The 18153-nt window shown below is 36.9% G+C and overlaps 1 protein-coding gene across 1 annotated transcript in view; it reads left to right on the top strand.

The window, feature by feature from the left end:
• MYO3B (myosin IIIB) overlaps positions 1 to 18153 on the top strand; it is a 171492-nt gene that overhangs the window by 21025 nt on the left and 132314 nt on the right. Inside the window, exon 7 of the mRNA XM_062498577.1 lies at positions 541 to 686. Within this exon, the coding sequence (XP_062354561.1) occupies positions 541 to 686 (146 nt within the window). The remainder of the gene's footprint in view (positions 1 to 540; positions 687 to 18153) is intronic.

The following is an 18153-nucleotide window of genomic DNA, read 5'->3' as shown; positions in this document are numbered from 1 at the left end:
AGACAAGATACATGGTATGTTACCTAAGATTTTTTAAACTACTCAAATGCAGTAAATACAAATCAAAACAAAAAACAAATAACAGCAACAAAAAAAAGGGCAGAAATGACTGATGGAATAGTCTTATCTAAAAACCAGCTGTACAAATCGGTCTATCCTCATGAATAGTCATAGAAGTTAATAAGAGTAACATCAATAGGGTTCTCTGCTATTATAATAGGTTTCTGTAAGTTGTTCTTTCAAAAGAAGAATTTAGTGTTGATGTTCTTTGAGTAGATATTTGAAGCATCCCATGGAGCTTAATGTATTAAAAAAAAAAAAAGAACAAGATTTTTTAAAAGAAAACAAACCTAAGAAAAGTTCTAATTTTCTGTTAACTTTTTGTGGTGTTCCATCCGTCTGGTATATACAGCAAAAATTACATGTATTGGATAGCTACATAGCATTTCAGACATGACTCAAAGTACTTTCATGTTATATTGAATGACATGAATTGTAAATTAGATTAAAGCGTTGGTTTCTCTGCTTCTCTTCTGATAGGTCATTGCTTGTGAGCAGCAGTATGACTACTCCTATGATGCTCGATGTGACGTATGGTCCTTGGGAATAACAGCTATTGAACTGGGGGATGGAGACCCTCCTTTATTTGACATGCATCCGGTGAAAACCCTTTTTAAAATTCCAAGGTATGGCACTAGATGGCTCTCTTCACTCACTAGTTTGTTCGAAGGCTGTCTAGTCAAACAAGAAATATTTGGCAAGTGTTTGTGCTTCAAATCCTAAGAATCTTTTCTACAAAAAGACAGTAAAAATCTGTAATGTGAAAGATTTTTTTTTTCCAGTCTGGCTTCTACAATAATTTTTATTTAGAACTTCTTGAAATGATAAGGACTTATTTATGTAATTCTTACCTTAGAATATAAAATCGTATAATATCCAGGTACCATTCTTCCAGTAGAACTTTTCTTAGCTGTTACTGATGAAAGCTACTACTGTTTATTTCAAATGGAGAAGCCAACATTTTAAACTGTTAAATAATGTTTTCAAGTATTATTCCCCTAGAATCTTAGGCTTCTTATACTGTAAAAGAAAAGCATACAATTTTGACAATGCTATGAAGCCGTTCTGGCAGTCTCAGCAAACTGTAGTCATAATTTATTTTTTCATTTACCTGAGGATGTTAAAATATGAAGATTTGGATTGTCATCTATGGAAAATCCAATATGACTTATATTAGATTGGATATGAAAAAGAGATAAAAATTTCTTTCTATATATAGTCATGTAAATTAGCTGTATTTTTTCGTACTGTCTGTATTTGATTTCATTTGTTTTCATTTCATTGAGCCTTCCTGAATAGGTTGAGATTGACAGTGTAAAATAGAGTTTAGCAACAGAACAGTTGTAATAATAGAAGAAATACAGAAATTGTCCATGATTGATTAGACTGGCATGTACTAGTCTTTTTCACATTTTGGCTCATGAAGAATCACCACTGACTTAACACTTTAAAACCTTCAGCGATACAAGTGTTTGACCTTTTGTTATCTACACAGTTATCATAGGCTTTTAAAATTTCATCTGATTGCAATTTGCATTTCTGATTACATCTATTTATATGCAGCTGCAGTTGTGCTGGGTTCTGGCTCATATAGTTATCTCCTTTTCAGCTCAGACATGAGCCACCACCACCACTCTTTCCAAAATTATTCATACTGAAGCAGCAGCTGATTTTGTTGCCTTTTCATGAGTGTAAAACACGTCTGGGCAGTTAAGGCAAGGCAGGCTTCAGATTACTAAATATCTAAAAATTTTATCAGTGCTCAAAACAGTTTAAAAGGACAGAAACGATACCTAAAGTAAGAGCAAGGAAGATACATGACGTGGGGTGTGTAGAGTCTTTGATTTCTGTCTACAGATGACCTCTTTCTCTATGTGCTCTTGCATCTCTGACTTTGCAAAACAAAGGTGAATTATCTACCTGATTAATCAAATAATGTGTACATTTACCAGATAGAGTAGTACCAGTTTTTAAGTCAAGATATTTTCCTCTGCTGTGCTTTATATGAGCTATAGTCCTGCTGCTTCTAACTATACATTCTTATTAGATGAAGTGAGCTATGATGAGTGCTGGATGGCATAAGCACCTGGGATATAGGAGACAGAGCTTCTCTCCTGGTACTTGTTTGAAATCAATTCAGAGAGGTAGCAAATATGACAAAAAGGTGCATTCCCCTCTTAGAATAGCTTGACAGTTGAGAATTCTCAGAGCAGTTCCTGATAACTAGGCTGAAATGCACACATTTTTAACAGCCTTTTCAATATGAGCATCGAGGCTCTTCTCAGATTGAAAGTGGTTCCTCTGACCACTGGATGTTGAGTGTCCAGCAGGTCATATAGAAGCATTTGACGTCGCCTGAGACTGTTCAGTCCAAAATCCTCTGAGCACAGTTATGGTGTGACTGTGTTTCCCTACAGTCAAGCTCCATTTTATCTGGAAGGGCAAAAAGCTTCTGCAAGTAACAAACAATAAATGTAATGGGTAATAAAAAGCAGTAAATGTAATGGGCTATTGATTCATTGATTTTTGAATGTGATTTCTGTATGTGTTCTCCTGGGATAATTTTTTGTTGATTGGGCTGTTTTGACTGTAGCTTGGAGAAGAGGTGACATTGCTATTTACAATAAAAGACACTTAGGCATCACTCAGAGAGTTGTCAAAAATTAGTTCCTGCTTTGTTTACATTCTTGACTCCAGCTGACCTGTATCTTTCTATTTATACTGCTTTCTGTGTACTGGACTGGTCTGTTTTCTGTATTGACAGTTTCTTTACATTTGCAGAAAACTGCAGTGGTTTTCAACTTGTTTTATCAAGCACTCTTGAATAATTTGTTCTAATGATTAATTTAAAATGTTAGTAATGGCAAAATTGCCAAAACTAGATACTAATTGCCAAAAGTAGTCTCTGTGTGTTTTTCTGTAGACTTCTTCCATTCTCAAATAGTTACGTTTCTTTGTCAGTTTAGTCATTGGCTTTTTTTCTAGTTAGAGCCAATTGTGCTTTTAGCCTTGGCATTGAGTTTCAACATAGTGAGCAGCAGAGCTAGACCTTAGTCTTAAATGAGTATACTTTAAATCAATGAGTCTCTACTTTGACTGTATAGAATTTGAATCAACCATTAAATGAATAATTTTGTACTGGCAGTCAGAGTAGTTGCATATTCCCAAGATCTTTGGAGATATCTTCTTGTGTAGAATTAAAGTCAAAGACTTCTGTTAAACTTACTGCCTGCAGATTCACATCTGCATTGTCTGACTCGGAGCAGCGATGGACTAATCTCCAGACTGAATAGCTCAGAGGTTGGCAAAGGAGCACATATGTAGATATACCATAGAGTGCCAAGGTGTGTTGTATGGCATTGTGGGAAGAGGAGGCCTCTTATGCCCATTTAAATTCAGGTTTTCTATCGCTGGGTCAAGTAATATAAAATGAAATTGGAGACTGAATTTATCTCAACAAAATAGCTTATTTGTAGAGGACAGGTGAACCCTGAGAAGTCACCGAGTACTTCAACTTGGGCATGAGAAGAAAGGTGATCCCATTATACTGCACTTCCCTCGAAGCCTGACGAGTGTTTCACAACAGCAGATGTCAGATGCTAAGTGGTTTTGAAAACACAGTGGATTTTTTAAGGTGTCTAAGTATTAACTGCATACTTTTGATAGTATGATCTGAGCTGTAAGCCAGATGTATGAGCATCTTTCTGTAGTTAAGCACTTTTCTTTTCTTGTCCTACAAAAAATGTAGCCTCTGCAGCCAATGTCTGATGGCAAAAGTGGAGTGAAAAAGAAAATGCTAGTTAATTTTTAAGTCACATGTTTCATTAGACTCTAGACCTTATTTTTATTTATATTATGTAGCTTTAGAAGAGAGGGGGATATGAGTTCCTGGACTAATGCAAATTTTAAAAACCTCTTTAATTCATGAACATTTTGTTGTATGAAAGTACAGTATCTCGGAAACAATTGTGATAGCATGTGCATGGGACTTTTCTTAAAACTGCTAATGGGGAGGCATTATCTTAGAGCAAATGTTAATGTTCTGTTTTGCAATAACACACATATTCTCTCTCATCAAAATGGATTCTTGGATCTAACTAATAAATCTCCTGGAAAGGGACCTCCAGTGCCTAGAGATAAGAGATAAATCATACTGCGAAGACACTGAACCATGAAATTATTCTGTTAACATGTCATCTGCCTAGAATATCTTTTCAAACCTCCAACAGAAGGGTCTAAATTATGAAAGGAAGGTGGCCTAGCAAAGTTGGTGATTTGGGAGTTGATATTTTTAACCTCTTCCATCTGCTGTCACTACTTAGGTGTGTCAGTTTTGGCAAAAATATTACAAAATGAAAGATTCCCAAATACCATTACACCTAAGCCTTTTAAAGTAAAGTAGGTCCACAGATTCTTCTAACCATGTTACCTTGTGAGAAATGTTGTCTCATATCAGTACTATCTCTTAAGAATCATGACAAATCACTGGCAATTATTTGAAATTTTGAAAAGTAATGACTATAAAAAATGATGTGGCAGGGAGGAGATACAGATGGTGTGTTGTAGTTTGGAAGGCATGGGTGGGGTGTGTGTACCAATGTAAAGAGGATTTCAGATCATGTTGCAAAGGTCTTGCTTTTCAGGATTTGTCTCTTTATATAAAGTCTTTTTTACAGGGAGGTGGTAATTTTTCTAGGTTACACTGACAGCTGACACTAACAGAAATTAAACCAAATTCTCCACTAGTGTTTATCACTCAAGTGTTCTTCTGAAAGTGGTGGAAGGCACCTGTTTTAAAATAGATTGGTGATAAGAAATGGCTATTTGATTTTCTATCTCACAAAATCTGAGAATTTAATTTAAAATTATTATTATGCTTCATTAATTAATGTTAAATAGCCAGGAGTGGAATGGAATTGAGCTTGTGAGTAGTCTTTGAATGGTGCAGTTCTCCACCTGTGTTGTACTATGTTGAGACTTACAGCTCTTGGGAGTACTTCTTAGTTTGAAATTACTGATGCTTGACTGCTTCTGCAGCTGACCTGCATCCAGCAGGATCAAACCACCTCCACCCCATCACAACTTGAGCTTCATGGTAGTTTGTACATAGGCAGTATCTTTGTATTTCTGTGCCACCATACACTCACCTTTTATGCTGGTAAATAAACTCTGAAGAAGTTATTCAAGAATACTCAATTATGTCATTTTTAAGATATGATCATGTTGAGAGAGAATAGACAGCAGAATATAACTTCAGTAGATAGAGTGGCTGTGGGACAGCCCATTGCACCTTCACCTTGCTTTGTTGTATATATGTGAGGCAACTCCAGGTAGTTCCATCCATCTGAACAGGTAAGATCCACTGCAGGGACATTTTAAATGCTAACATTTTCTAACACAGCCTTTCATATTACAGCCTCTCATATTCCAGCTTTTCAGTGATTTTGGCATCTGGATTGGTGTTGACGTGATCCTGATACATCATGTAGCATACACTCTTACTGCTGTTGCTTGGAATGGTAAAGAAACACAAGTATGTGTTGTCGGACGATAAAGCTGAGAATTGATTGCTTTTGTAAAACAAAATCCAGAAGAGCTAATAAAATTGTAGTTACTTAATGTGAAGTGTTTAAAGTAATGGAATATGCAGAAAATAGTCTTACGGTAAATAATTTGACATTAGTAATAGAAGTTTCAGAGCATAATGTTGTTTATTTCTGAATAGGAATGTGAAGTGCAGTTACAGCAGTGTGACTAAACTACTTCAGAAGACCAGATTCTGCCTATGGTTATAGGTAGGGCATCATGGAGTCTGTAAAAGCTATGTTTAATTGTCTGAGGAATACACTGAATTTTATACAACATTGTATTGTCTGAGGAGTGAGATGACTTTTATACAATATTTTATTGTCTGATACATTGGTTCTCCATTATTTTGTGATTGTATTTTTATAGAAAATTCCAAATACTAAAAATGTAAGGTCACATGTTACATTTAGTGAGCAGAACTAAATGTCTTGAGATTCTCTTTAGCTAGTGTATGAATTGCAAAGCAATTCAAGAATAGTCTAGATGAAAAAAGAGATGGGTCTGTGACTAGGCCTTGGAAGGACCACTACTAATTATTCAGGAGGTTACAGACTTGTCATACAGTCTTGAACCAGTGAAATATGACTAGATTTTCAATTTAAGTCCCCAAAAGTGTTGTTGGCTAGCTAGTGGAATTTTCAAGAAGCACTTCATGTTTTATTTTTGTTGCAATGCTTTAAATCTCCATTCTGTGCTTGATTTTTTTCTGAAGAGCTCAGAATCACTGGTTTCACAGCAAGTGAAGCATCGATGTGTTTTTGAAAATGTGTGTGTGCTTGGCTGTGTTTCCTTCCATAGAATTGCAGAATGGTTGAGATTGGAAGAGATATCTGGAGGTAATTTTGTCCAGCTGTCTTGCTCAACCTGAGTTATCTGTAGCAGATTGCCCAGGACAGTGTCTATACAGCTTTGAGTATCTTCAAGGATGGAGACTCCGTAACTTACCTGGGCACTTGACTCCTTCAATGTCAGTGGGCCACACTGAAAAGGGCCTGGCTCAGTTTTCATTACACTGCCCCTTCATGTATTTCTGTATTGATATTACCCATTTTCAGCTTTCTCTTCTGTGCTGAAAGTCCCGCCTGTCTCAACCTTTCCTCACGTGAGAGGTGCTCCAGTCCCTTAATCAATCTTGGTGACTATCTGCTGGACTGTCTCCAGTAGCTTTGTACCTCTCTGATACTGGGCAGGCCAAAACTCTGTGCTCTGCATGTGGCCTCACCAGGGCTGGTAGAAAGCAAGAGTCACCTGTCTCAGCCTGCTGCCCACACCCCTCCTAATGCAGCCCAGGGTTCCACCAGCCTTCGTTACCACAAGGGCACAGTGCTGCCTCGTGTTCACCTTGGTGTCCACTGAAATCTCCAGTGCAAGGCTGCTTTCCTGGTGGTCAGCCCCCAGAAAATACTGGTGCAGAGCTCTGCACTGCTTTTGCTGAACTTCTGAGGTTCCTGTTGCCTGTATCTCCAGCCTGTTGAGGTTCCTTCCCTTTGGATGGCAGCGCAAGCCTGTGGTGTATCAGTCATACCTCACAGGTTGGAAACATGAGTGAACTTCCTGAGGGTGCACTCTGCCTCATCTTTAATGCAGATATAGAATGGGACTGGACCATTTTTACCCCGCAGTACATGTCTAGTGGTGGATGTAGGTGTTGGTCTGATTTGGCACTATGTGCATTTAAGTCCCCAGGCAAACAGTTTTTTGCTGTCAAGACTAGGTATTTTAATATTGTTACTATCAGTTTGTCTCAGAATATGCAGCAGTGCCAAAAGACTTCAGGACAAGGGCTCTGCTCTTATAAGGATGTATAGGACTTATTCATAACTAATTAATTCCTAACTGGTATATGAATTGATAAGAAGTCAAATGCATCCTTGGGTTTGAATATCAGATTCAAATATATTTGTGCCAAGGTTTAACAGAGTAATGAGTAGCTTGTAGCACTGTTACTTTCATTATACCATATTTATTTAAGAAACAGAGAGCTATTTCTAAGACTGTACCAAGTATGCATCTATATGCAGCTTTTAAGTCTGGCAGTAGATCTAGAAATGGAAGCAGTTACCAGCAATATGATAGCAAAATAGGGTCTGTTTTCCATTTACCTTATGACATTTTAATATATTTAAGAAAGTGGTAGAATATTATAAGTATTTTTATATATAACATAAGACAATAGGGAATCAGCCCTAAAATTAAATCAACTTGGTGCAATTTCCCTCCTTTCCTTCCTTTAACTGTTCAGTTATCACATAACTTATCTACAACTGCCTGTTTCTCATTGATTTTGTGTTTCTCTTCCTTTTTGTAAGTCATTTACAGACAGAATTTGATTTTGCAAATGCACTCTTTGTTCATATGCATTCATAGCCTAATTTCAGCAAGTAATTGTAATTTATGCTCTGTGGCTTGCTGCTGAATAGTCTGTTGTATCCTTTACTGTTTCAGCTGTTAAGGAGAACTTTGCCTGCACAGTATGTTTCTGATTTTTGATTCATTAAGAGTCTCTCCTCCAACTGGCTTTCTCATGAATAGAAGGATACTGGTTTTTAGGTATATTGTTTGGTGCTTATTTAAAATAGACTGTTTCACCAAGCATTTCCTGCTAGTGTAGTTGTTGCTAGAACACAGAATAGCTAAAATGTATGCAGCTGAAATGAATTCATCAGGAAACTTGAATAATCGTGAAAATAAACATGCTCAGCTCTCAACCATTTTCTGAGCAAATAAAAAAGAATCACTACTGATGCTCTTTGTTACCCTCCATGCTGCACTCATCTGCCTCTGAACCCTAGGTAGAAGCTGAGACGCCTGCAGATGTTTTTAGTGACTCCATATGCAGTTAATTTTGTGCATTAAATGCACATAAATGGTTTTAGTCATCCAGTTTCTAAAGTAAATTATTATTTTTCAAAATCCATTGCATAAGTAATAACAGACTGCTAAGATACTGTGAATGCCATTTTGTTTTGCTCTAGTGGAAAATTTCTTGCTGACAAGGTCAAGCCTTGCAGTCTGAGAGCAGTCATGTGATGAAAGGCACATCCAGCAGGAGGAGAGGTGGGAGATGGACATCTACTGTTGTCTCCTTCAGAAGTGAGGATTTGAAATATGGTTTAGTTAGATATAGGGGATAGCTGACCTACCAAGTCTTGCTTTTATTATTGTAGACTAAAATGATGTTGCTTTTAGTGAGCTTTCAAAATTGCTCCCTGTTCAGCAGTAATTAACAGCATTGTCTGTAGTTGTCTTTTGGCAGTAATGCTGTCAGCATAATCCTTACACAAAATACATACTGATTTTTAAGGAGATTCATGTTATGGTGCACTGTAAACTGGAGGTTGCAATGGAGAAGATGTAGGCTGGCTGCTCTTTTTTTCTAGTGCAGCAAAATACTTGTGCTATGCATTTAAAATGAGTTTGAAAATTGTGAGAAAATCTCACAATAGTTAACAACCAATTTTCCACCATTTACCCCAGAGAATAGCTTCCTTTAAGATAGCTCACATGTAATATTGCTTTGCCCTGAGACATTTAATGTTCAGGTATTATTATATGATTGATAAATATACTGTGTTATAGAGACAGATTTTAGGATAAAAATAATTAAAATAATCTAGGGGTCAAGTTGCTCAGTAAAGAACTAGGTAACTATATTTTCAACATATAAGCCTACATCATTACCAGAGGTTTCGGAGAGGCTGCTGATGCCTTAATAGATAAGGTTTAGATAGATTACCTGCAGTACTAAACAATTTACTGGGAACAGAAAATGGGCTTCCAATGCAGTCTAGAAATGAAACATCACAATTATTTGAGGTACTCTGTAACCTTGGAAACAATTGGGAGCAGTGACATCAGCAACAATTATGTGCTATTTTGTCTTCAGTTTATCACCAAGGTAACCAGAGCAGGTTTCCCTGGTTGAAATTTTAAGAATGTCATGGTCTGGTATTAAGTGAACATTCATGAAGCAGACTACTTAGGGTCTGTTAAAATTGCATTCTGTTCCCTTTTAAAATTATCCTTCAGGATTTAAATTGTGTAAACCCATGTGTTTGTTTTTTTTTTTCCTTTCCCCCCTTCCTTTTTTTCTATGAGACAGCTACAGGCAAATGACCCCTTACTTACTGTGTTAAATTCTCTGAATACTGGAAAGAAGGAAAATATATTTCCTTATCCATTCCTTTTTATGGGCTCCGAATACCAAATATTGCAACTGCACACAAAGGCTGCAAATGGCACGATGTTATTTTTGGGCATGGGATTTACCCACAATGGAGGACACATGATGTTCCCACACCAAACTTCCTTGAGGGGAGCTCTGCATTAAGTCTAGTTTCACAAGAGTCTTGTATTCAGTGCTGCCAGAAGAAAATACTGGATGAGTAATTCCCTTAGAGTTCCTGGCTATCAAACATCCATAGTCAGCCTTCCTTACCCTGTGGTTGTGCCACATGGTAACCATTTTCATGATTAGTCCAGAAAGGTGTTTGTTTTTTTTGCAGTGGATTTGGAAAAGATGATGTTTGAATTAAAGTTTTATCGCATGGTAGAACCTTTACTCCCCTTTTTAGTTGCTTTCTGATTGGAAAGTTATGTGGTGTCAGAGCCATAATGGTGACAGGCAGGCTGCTCAGACCATAGAGTCTCTTGTGTCTCTCACTATATTTTAGTGAGAGGTATTTTATGTGAAATGGTGATAAAGCTTATCTGTCAGTCATGGAGGAAAAAGAGGAGACTGCAAAAAGTTGCATTTTATTTTGAAGTCTGGAACACTGTCTTGGGTGAAAGCCATATCAGTGTTATAAGTTTTCATTCATAAAACTTTAATATTTTGCCTGCAATGTTTTGACTTGTCAAACATTTCCCTTTTTTACATGTGTCTTTGTCCCTAAATTGCTACACGTGCAAAATGCACACTTGTGTTCTGTTGAGTTATTGTGCATTTAACATGTCGTTTTGCAGAGCCATTAGTGTGCAAGCAACTTGCCATACTTGTGCCTTGGAAATACAAATTAGAACTTAATGTTTGAAGGAAAGGAAAAAAATTCTGTTCTGGTTTGTAGTGCAGTCCTGAAGAAATGAAACTTAACTACTCACCATTAGTCTTGTGGGGTTCCAAAAGAAACTTTATAACCTATGGTTAATGTTGGAGCTCAGTAGCCCACATAATTTATAATGAATTGAGCCAAGTAAATTAAATTAGGTTTTTGCATGAAAAAAATATAATCTCTTCACATAGTCCAGTATTGCAGAGTGAATTAGACAACTTATACATTTCACAGTTCCAGAGACTTTCATGGAATGTTATTGAAAAACAGATGCCTTTTTTCTATTCAAAATAGAATATTGATGTTCATATTTATAAAGGAATTAATTAGCTGGCTGATAGAAGCAGAAGAAAGAGAAAGTGGACTTTTTATGTATTAGCCACATTCTAGCAAGATTGTAATTATCCTTAGGATTGGCATGATGGTTATTTTTTTGTAATAAGAAGTCACCAAATGCCCGTGTGCTTCACTCTCTAAAGTAATTTTCAGAAATATGCAATAAAAAGTAATCACACTATTTGCAAACATATTTGGTGAAAAGGAGCTGTGCTTTGAAAGGTATTGATTTGCTTGTTGCAGTTATCAGTTTGATTAATGTTAAGATTTTATGCAGTATATTTAATCATTACTCATGATTAGTGCAGTAATAATGCACTACACATATCTGCACGTTTACTATTAGCAATTAGTAGCTTATATTTCTTTCCTATCAGAGATATAGTCATAAGTTAGAACTCATAAAATTTTTAAAGAAATATTTATTGGAATAGGCATTGGTTATAAATCTTTATAACTGCAGTATTCAGTGAGTTAATAATGATTTCAGTGGGTTTCATGATCATGAAACGCCGTTTGGATTTCTGTTGTACTGCAGCTTCTCCCAAGAAGGTGCACCTCTCCTGCAGGAGGTGCAAGTTTTCACAACTGTCATGAGGCCAAGGAAAAGCTCCCAGGCAAGACTCCAGATAGTGCATTCTCTGCAGAGAGGCCACATTTTACATATGAACAAACTGGAATGTACTCAGATTAAATCACTTTGCAGTGCTAGGTTTGCAAATGTTACAGTGCTGTTTGAAGAAATAGCAAGCAGGGAATGGAGAAAGGAAAAAGAAGAGGGGCAAAGTGGTAAATAATGATGAAGACCTGGTGAGATGGCCTGTAAGTTGGTCCTGTGCTAAGGTTCAGTATTTATATATGGCTCAATGCAATCTTGGGAGTGAGTGTAGGGGTACAAAGCAATGGCAGTGTTCAAGGGCTGGGTTTCAAAGTGCTGACTTTAGTGATAACTAGAGTCCTTACTGAAAATTGACTGAAAATTAATTTGAAGTCTGAAGACCTGAGAAAATAAAGCCTTGAAAAACCTGAGCTGAACTCATAGATGATCCTGCTTTGAGCAGGAGGTTGGAGTTAGAGACCTTCTTAGGTACTTTCCAGACAGTGCTACTCTGTGCTGTGGGGAAAAATGCTCACCTATATATGGGTTTTAGGAAGAATTTAAGTAGCAAACAAGATAGTTTATTTAGTTACCCAGTCTGAATAAACAATTACTGGACTAATTTGTCTAGGGTTGTTAGGAACTCTTAAAAATTTGCATTGAAAGCATACAGGTATAAAGGTATAGAAGGTTTGAAGACTGAAAAATGCCTGGTAAAACTTACAAAAAACAAGTGAATTTTCCAGGGCAGGTGTAATTATTTTTAGAGGTCCATGGTTGCTTTTTTGAAAAAGTGTCAGATTTTTTATAGTGTATCCAAAAAGAAGTTAAGAGGCAACTTGAACATAGTCCTGCTTATCTTGAAGGTACAGGATCTTTAATATTGGCATTTTAATCTACTTGGCAGATAAATGTTGAGATCCCATGAGTGAAAGCTGTATTTACTCTATATATATATAAAAATATCTGTGGAAACAGTGGAAGCAACTCTTGAACTCTTGGAAAGGGAGCACTCACTTTTCTTTCTGAGCAAACCTTTCTTCAGTAGCTTGGAGAGTGGCAGGGGAAAGGACCCTTTCTCCTTTTGAGTGAGCGGATATCTCTGCTTTGGCATCCAGCACCACGGGCTCTGAGAGCATTAGGAAAAAAACAGTAGCAACATCTTTCATCTTTCTACCTGGTTGACTAAAGTGATTGACTTTATGCAGTTTGGTTTGGTTAAATTAGCTAAAATGTAACTGCTGTGATTCTTCACTCTCAGTATAGCTATATCAGATTCCCTCTTATCAGACTGTTCACACATTAATGCAAGTGCTGGATAAAGGTGTTTTGGATTACAATAACATAGATTCATTGGGCAAATTGATGATCTATGATCTGTTGCCAGCTCACAAGCATTTGACTTCTCAGACTTTTAGAGCAGGCAACATCTGCTTAAACTGTCTGGGAGCACAAAAAGAACAGAAAATGTCTAGATATTGCAATAAACAGAGATATGACTTGATGAAAGTGTAATTTTTTTCTCTGTTTAACAACTCCGTGTAGTATTTAAAATTGTGTGCTCATGTTATGTTACCAAATATATAATAACCTTAGTTACTCCTAATTAATTATTGAGAGGAAATTCAGGAAGGAAGGAGGAACTGTGTTCCATATTATACCCTCTATTTTTATTGTAGGTGTATTTTTACTTCTCTATCCTAGTTTTGCCTTTGGGGATTTTGGTTTGTTTGTCTTCATCATCTTTTTTGTCTCTCGTTTTTACTTTTTGCTCTTCTCACTTTGTTAATACTTTGATATTTTTCCCAATCTTGGCATTGTCTTGTCTTTCTTTTTGCCAAGGTGCTGCTTCCCATCTTCAAAATGTTCCTTTGTCCTATGTCTGTCATTTACCATTGCTTCTTTCAATTCTTCATTTTCTCTGAATTTTTAAACTGATCCAGGAGATCCTTCTTTTCAGAGCTTGCCATAGAATATTCAGCATGAGGTGTGGGCTAAATCTTGCATTAAAAGAAAAAAAAATATATAAAAAATTAGATTTTTAGAATTAAAAATGAAAACAAATCCTCTTGGTCTTCATGTGTTCCATGATGTTTTAATATATCTGCTCTATAGTGATTTTTTTGGTCTCTTATTTCATCACTAATTGCTTTGCTACCTATTATATCCATCATTAGTGGTTCTTACCTTAAATGTGCTTTAACTACCTTTATCCTTCCCTTGATTCCCTAGTTTATGTGAGTCAATATTTTTCCCAAAATACTTTCCATGGCCTATCCAAGGAACACAAGAGTTTTACATTGCGGTCATGGACCTTTCTGGTAATTAATAAATTTTTCATGTTTCTCATACTATTTTTATTGATCTTCATCCCAGTTATAATCTACAGGTATTCATAAGCCATATGGGGTTTTTTTAGAGAAACAGACAAAAATTTAACTGTTTTAGAATAAAGTTTGTTGGATGGAATAGGAGAGGGAAAAATAAATTTTATTCCACATACAGTCCTCTTGCTCAGAAGGCGTATTACCTTAAATGATAATTCCTTTTTAAAAAATTGATACTCTTACACGTCTTGTACATTTCTTTAGGTTTCAGCATTTATTCAGTCTATTGCTTCTGAATATTTATAATGATCCTCCTAATGGTCCATTGGAAATATGCTACCATTAACTAATATGTTCCCTCTGCAAGTGTTTATTTCTGATCTAAACTGGCAGAGCTATCAGAATAATACCAGTTCATACAATACTAAGCTGAAAAACATAAGTTTGAGTCATAACATACAAAGAAGGTGTAATCCTTACTTCCTTTGAAAGTGCAGGGTTTAAGTGCTTGCTTTTGCTGAGTGTAATGTTTGAATTGCATGTTCAGTACCAGCCACATCAATCATGTGGTAATAAATTTCTTTTATGGGGTTACTGTTAGGTTTATTTGTATTTCTTAGGGCCTTAACTAAGAAAATGCTTGCCTTTGTGAAATGAAAGGATAAGAAGTGTCTTCCTCCTCAAAATTAAGAGCTAAATTAGACAAAGAAATTAGGGTAAAGAAGCAAAGGTGGAAAAACCACTTGTGTGATTTTTGTGAAGCAGGTTCTTCTTTCCATAGGAGAAATGTAGTGAAGATATTTTATTGTTGCTGGAGGGAAGGCCCCCAAAAGCAGGTCTCAGTGAGTTGAAGAATCACAGATACGCTGTGTTACCTTGTGTCCAGGGCAATACGGAGCCTAATGGCAGAGTCACTGTGGCATGACAGGGCCTTTGCTCTGCTTTGCCCTCCTGGGCAGAGGGACATCTCAGCAGGAGCACAGGACTGTGCTACACTGTTCCATGTCAGACTTCAAATGCTCTAGTTCTGCTCTTGGCAATCTTCCTGTGCATAACAGAAACAGTTTGTAGCATCCCTCTGTGTCTTCCTTGAGCCAACTTCTAGCTTTCCAAGAGTGGATCTGCTTCACTGGGCAGTGCTTTCAGGCAGGTCTCCTACTCAGGCCTCTTAAACTGCCTAAAGTACAGTGGGAGTGTGAACCACACACAATTCAGCAGTTGTCCTTAGAAATTTATTCGAGGGGTTTTCACCTTCAGATATAAAAAGATATTTTGCTTCCCCATAAATTTCTACAAATATGCTTTGTAATTGCAGTATTTTAATATTCCAGCTGCAGAAGTATAGTGTCTAGACACTACCATATGTATTTCAGTCAGGCACAGAAGTATTGCTGTCCTATTTTCATTTCTTTGGCAGCTGACATTCTACTGCTTTGCAAATTCACAGAGTAATGATTTTAATAGAAAAGCAAAATACAACTTTGCACGAAAGATGAGAACTGGTTATAAATAAAAATTGTTACTGTTATTTCCCCTGTTTCAATTGCTTCTAATTTGCTTGTGCCTCTTTAGCTCTCTGAAACTTCTGTGAATAAATGAGATAACAAAGCATAATTATAAGTCAATTATGCTAAATTTTTGGTTGGTAACTTGACCACTGGAATGCAAAACTGTATGTTTTCACCTCCATCAAAAAGTATTTCTGAAATGAAACAGTTGTTTCTGTCTTAGTAAAGCCAGGAACTAAAACTGGAAACTGGAGAATAAATGACAGAAATAAATGATGCCTTGTCAGGTTCTGGAAAAGGCTAATGGAACCTTGCAGCTGCCAAATCTGACTGAAACCAGTGGCCTGTGAATTGCAATGTTCAAGGGAAAAAGTCAAAGATAATCCAGATGTTCCCAAGCAGAACACTTTGCAATACTTTTTCATTTATTTTCTTTCTGTTTGTATGGACTAAAAAATAATATAACTGAGGTTTGCTGTAATACATTTTCTGAAGGTTATTATTTGACCTTCAAGATAATTTAGTGTGCTTAGCACATTATTCTGTCCAGACTCATTACTTTAAAGGTGGCATTTATCAGATACATACCATTTTGAATCAGATTGTTCATGTGTTGGAGGTTTCTTAGAAAGCTTCTGTTGACAGTGTGTTTATAGTCCTCCTGAAGCACGTCTCTTTTGGCAATCCATAAAGTGAATCTTGACAATCAAAAGGAGATTGTGCATAATTCTGGAACTGGCTACCTTTTATCATTTATTTTTGCTCATTATTTTTCTGCCTGATGAATTATTATAAGCAGGAGACTGTGAATAAATCTTGATTTAAGTGTGCTTTAAAGAACTGGGTGATATTTTGTTCATTGGTGTGTTTAAATTTGTTTTGCAGCTGAGCCCATATTTCATTGTTAATCTGCTACATCACCTACTTAGTGGCAGCAAAATTAATAGTCATGTAAAAACATGAGCAAAAACAGGCAAATGTGTATTTGTGTGTTATAGATTACATAGCCATCATTTCCTTCTGAGAAAGAGGGAGAACAGGTATCCAATTTGGTTTTCACTAGATCAGGAGCTTGTATTACAAAAAAAGCCCAAAGCCAGAAAGGTGGATTACTATCCTTGACCTTTCCAGGCAATTAGTCTGTTTAACTTTCAATTCAATGTAAATTTATCATTTCCTGTTGGATTCAGTCCAGACTTCTGTAACTGTGTATAGCCTATGGAAAATTCCAGTGAAGAGGGACTATCAGATAACTCCATTTCTGTAATTAAAATACAGTAAAATACTTAAGCAAGAAGAATATTTTTGTTTCAGTAGTAAGGTATCAATATCTTGTGTTCTGCTTGCTCTTAACCAGTTTTTTTCCCTTGGTAGATCTTGGTCTTCGTTTAAAGCAGCATAGCCTTGTTAGAATTAAGGTGCTTACAAAGTTATTTGTATAGATATATGCCTTTAATAATTCCAGAAGAGAAGTTGTTGAAGTTGTATGCTAACACTTTCAGTGTTTAGAATTTAACTTTAGAGTTAGATATTTACAGAAGAAAGAGTCCTCAGAGAAAAGGGAGGGGGAGAGTGGGAAGGAGATAACACCTAGAAATTTAGACGTGAATCAGCTACTAGTGAAAAGGTGTCTGGAGAGCAAACCTGGCAGGAGCATACTCCTACTTCCCCCTTTCCTCCAATCTTTCCCTCGGATGGACTGTATCTTTAATTTTCACAGAAGAAAATTCATTTTACCAGGGTTCCCTAGAGGCTCAGGGAAGAGACATTACTGGAAAACTTTCCAGTCTAGTAAAGACCTCTGATTGCTGTTCTGTTAATGGTTGTTCAAGCTGGCAGTGATGAAACAACAAATAGAAATCTGAGGGCAGTCAAAAGAGACTTCTGGGCCTTGAGACAATTGGTTGAAGGATCAGGAGCACAGGTAGTGATTTCATTAATTCTTCCAGTACCAAGGAATAATATTGATAGGAATGGACAGATCCATCAGGTCAATGCATGGCTCTGAGGCTGGTATAACTGGAAAAATTGTGAGTTTTTTGACCATGGGATAATCTGTTCAGAACCCAGTCTACTGTCACCTGAGGTGATAGGCCTTTCTCAAAAGGGAAAAAGAACTCTAGCACAGGAGCTAGCAAGGGATCATTGACTGAACTTTAGCTTGAAAGAGGGAAAATACCAGACTTGCTAGTGATGAGTAGTAGGATGGTCTGCCAAAACCTGAGAAATGGATAATCATAGGATCCCTCAATCTGCTTCATGAGATGTTGGCTACAAAGGACAGCACCTGAAATATTTCTAGATAGTACACATAGCAGAAGGAACAAAGAGGAGCTTGAAGCTTTAGCCCAGTCCTGGAGATTTGATGTCACTGGCATAATTGAAACCTGGTGGGATGAGTCCTCTGACTGGAGTGCCTTGTTGCGTGGCTACAGGCTCTTAAGGAAGAAAAGACAAGCTGGAAGAGAAGGGGAGTGAGGTGGCATTGTATGTAATGGAAAGGGCTAGAATGTACAGAGCTCACGGCTGGCAATGGCGCAGTTGAGAGCCTCTAAATAAGAATCAAGGGACAAACAAATAATGCAGATGCCATCATGGGAGTCTGTTGTAGACCTCCTATGGACAGGACAGAGATCTACAGGCTGAAGGGAGACCTCAGTGCAGCATTCAACATTGGTGCTAGG

The sequence above is a fragment of the Cinclus cinclus genome, chromosome 9 (assembly GCF_963662255.1).
Source record: "Cinclus cinclus chromosome 9, bCinCin1.1, whole genome shotgun sequence".
NCBI classification, from domain to species: Eukaryota; Metazoa; Chordata; class Aves; order Passeriformes; family Cinclidae; genus Cinclus; species Cinclus cinclus.
This window is presented reverse-complemented; position numbering and strand designations above follow the sequence as displayed.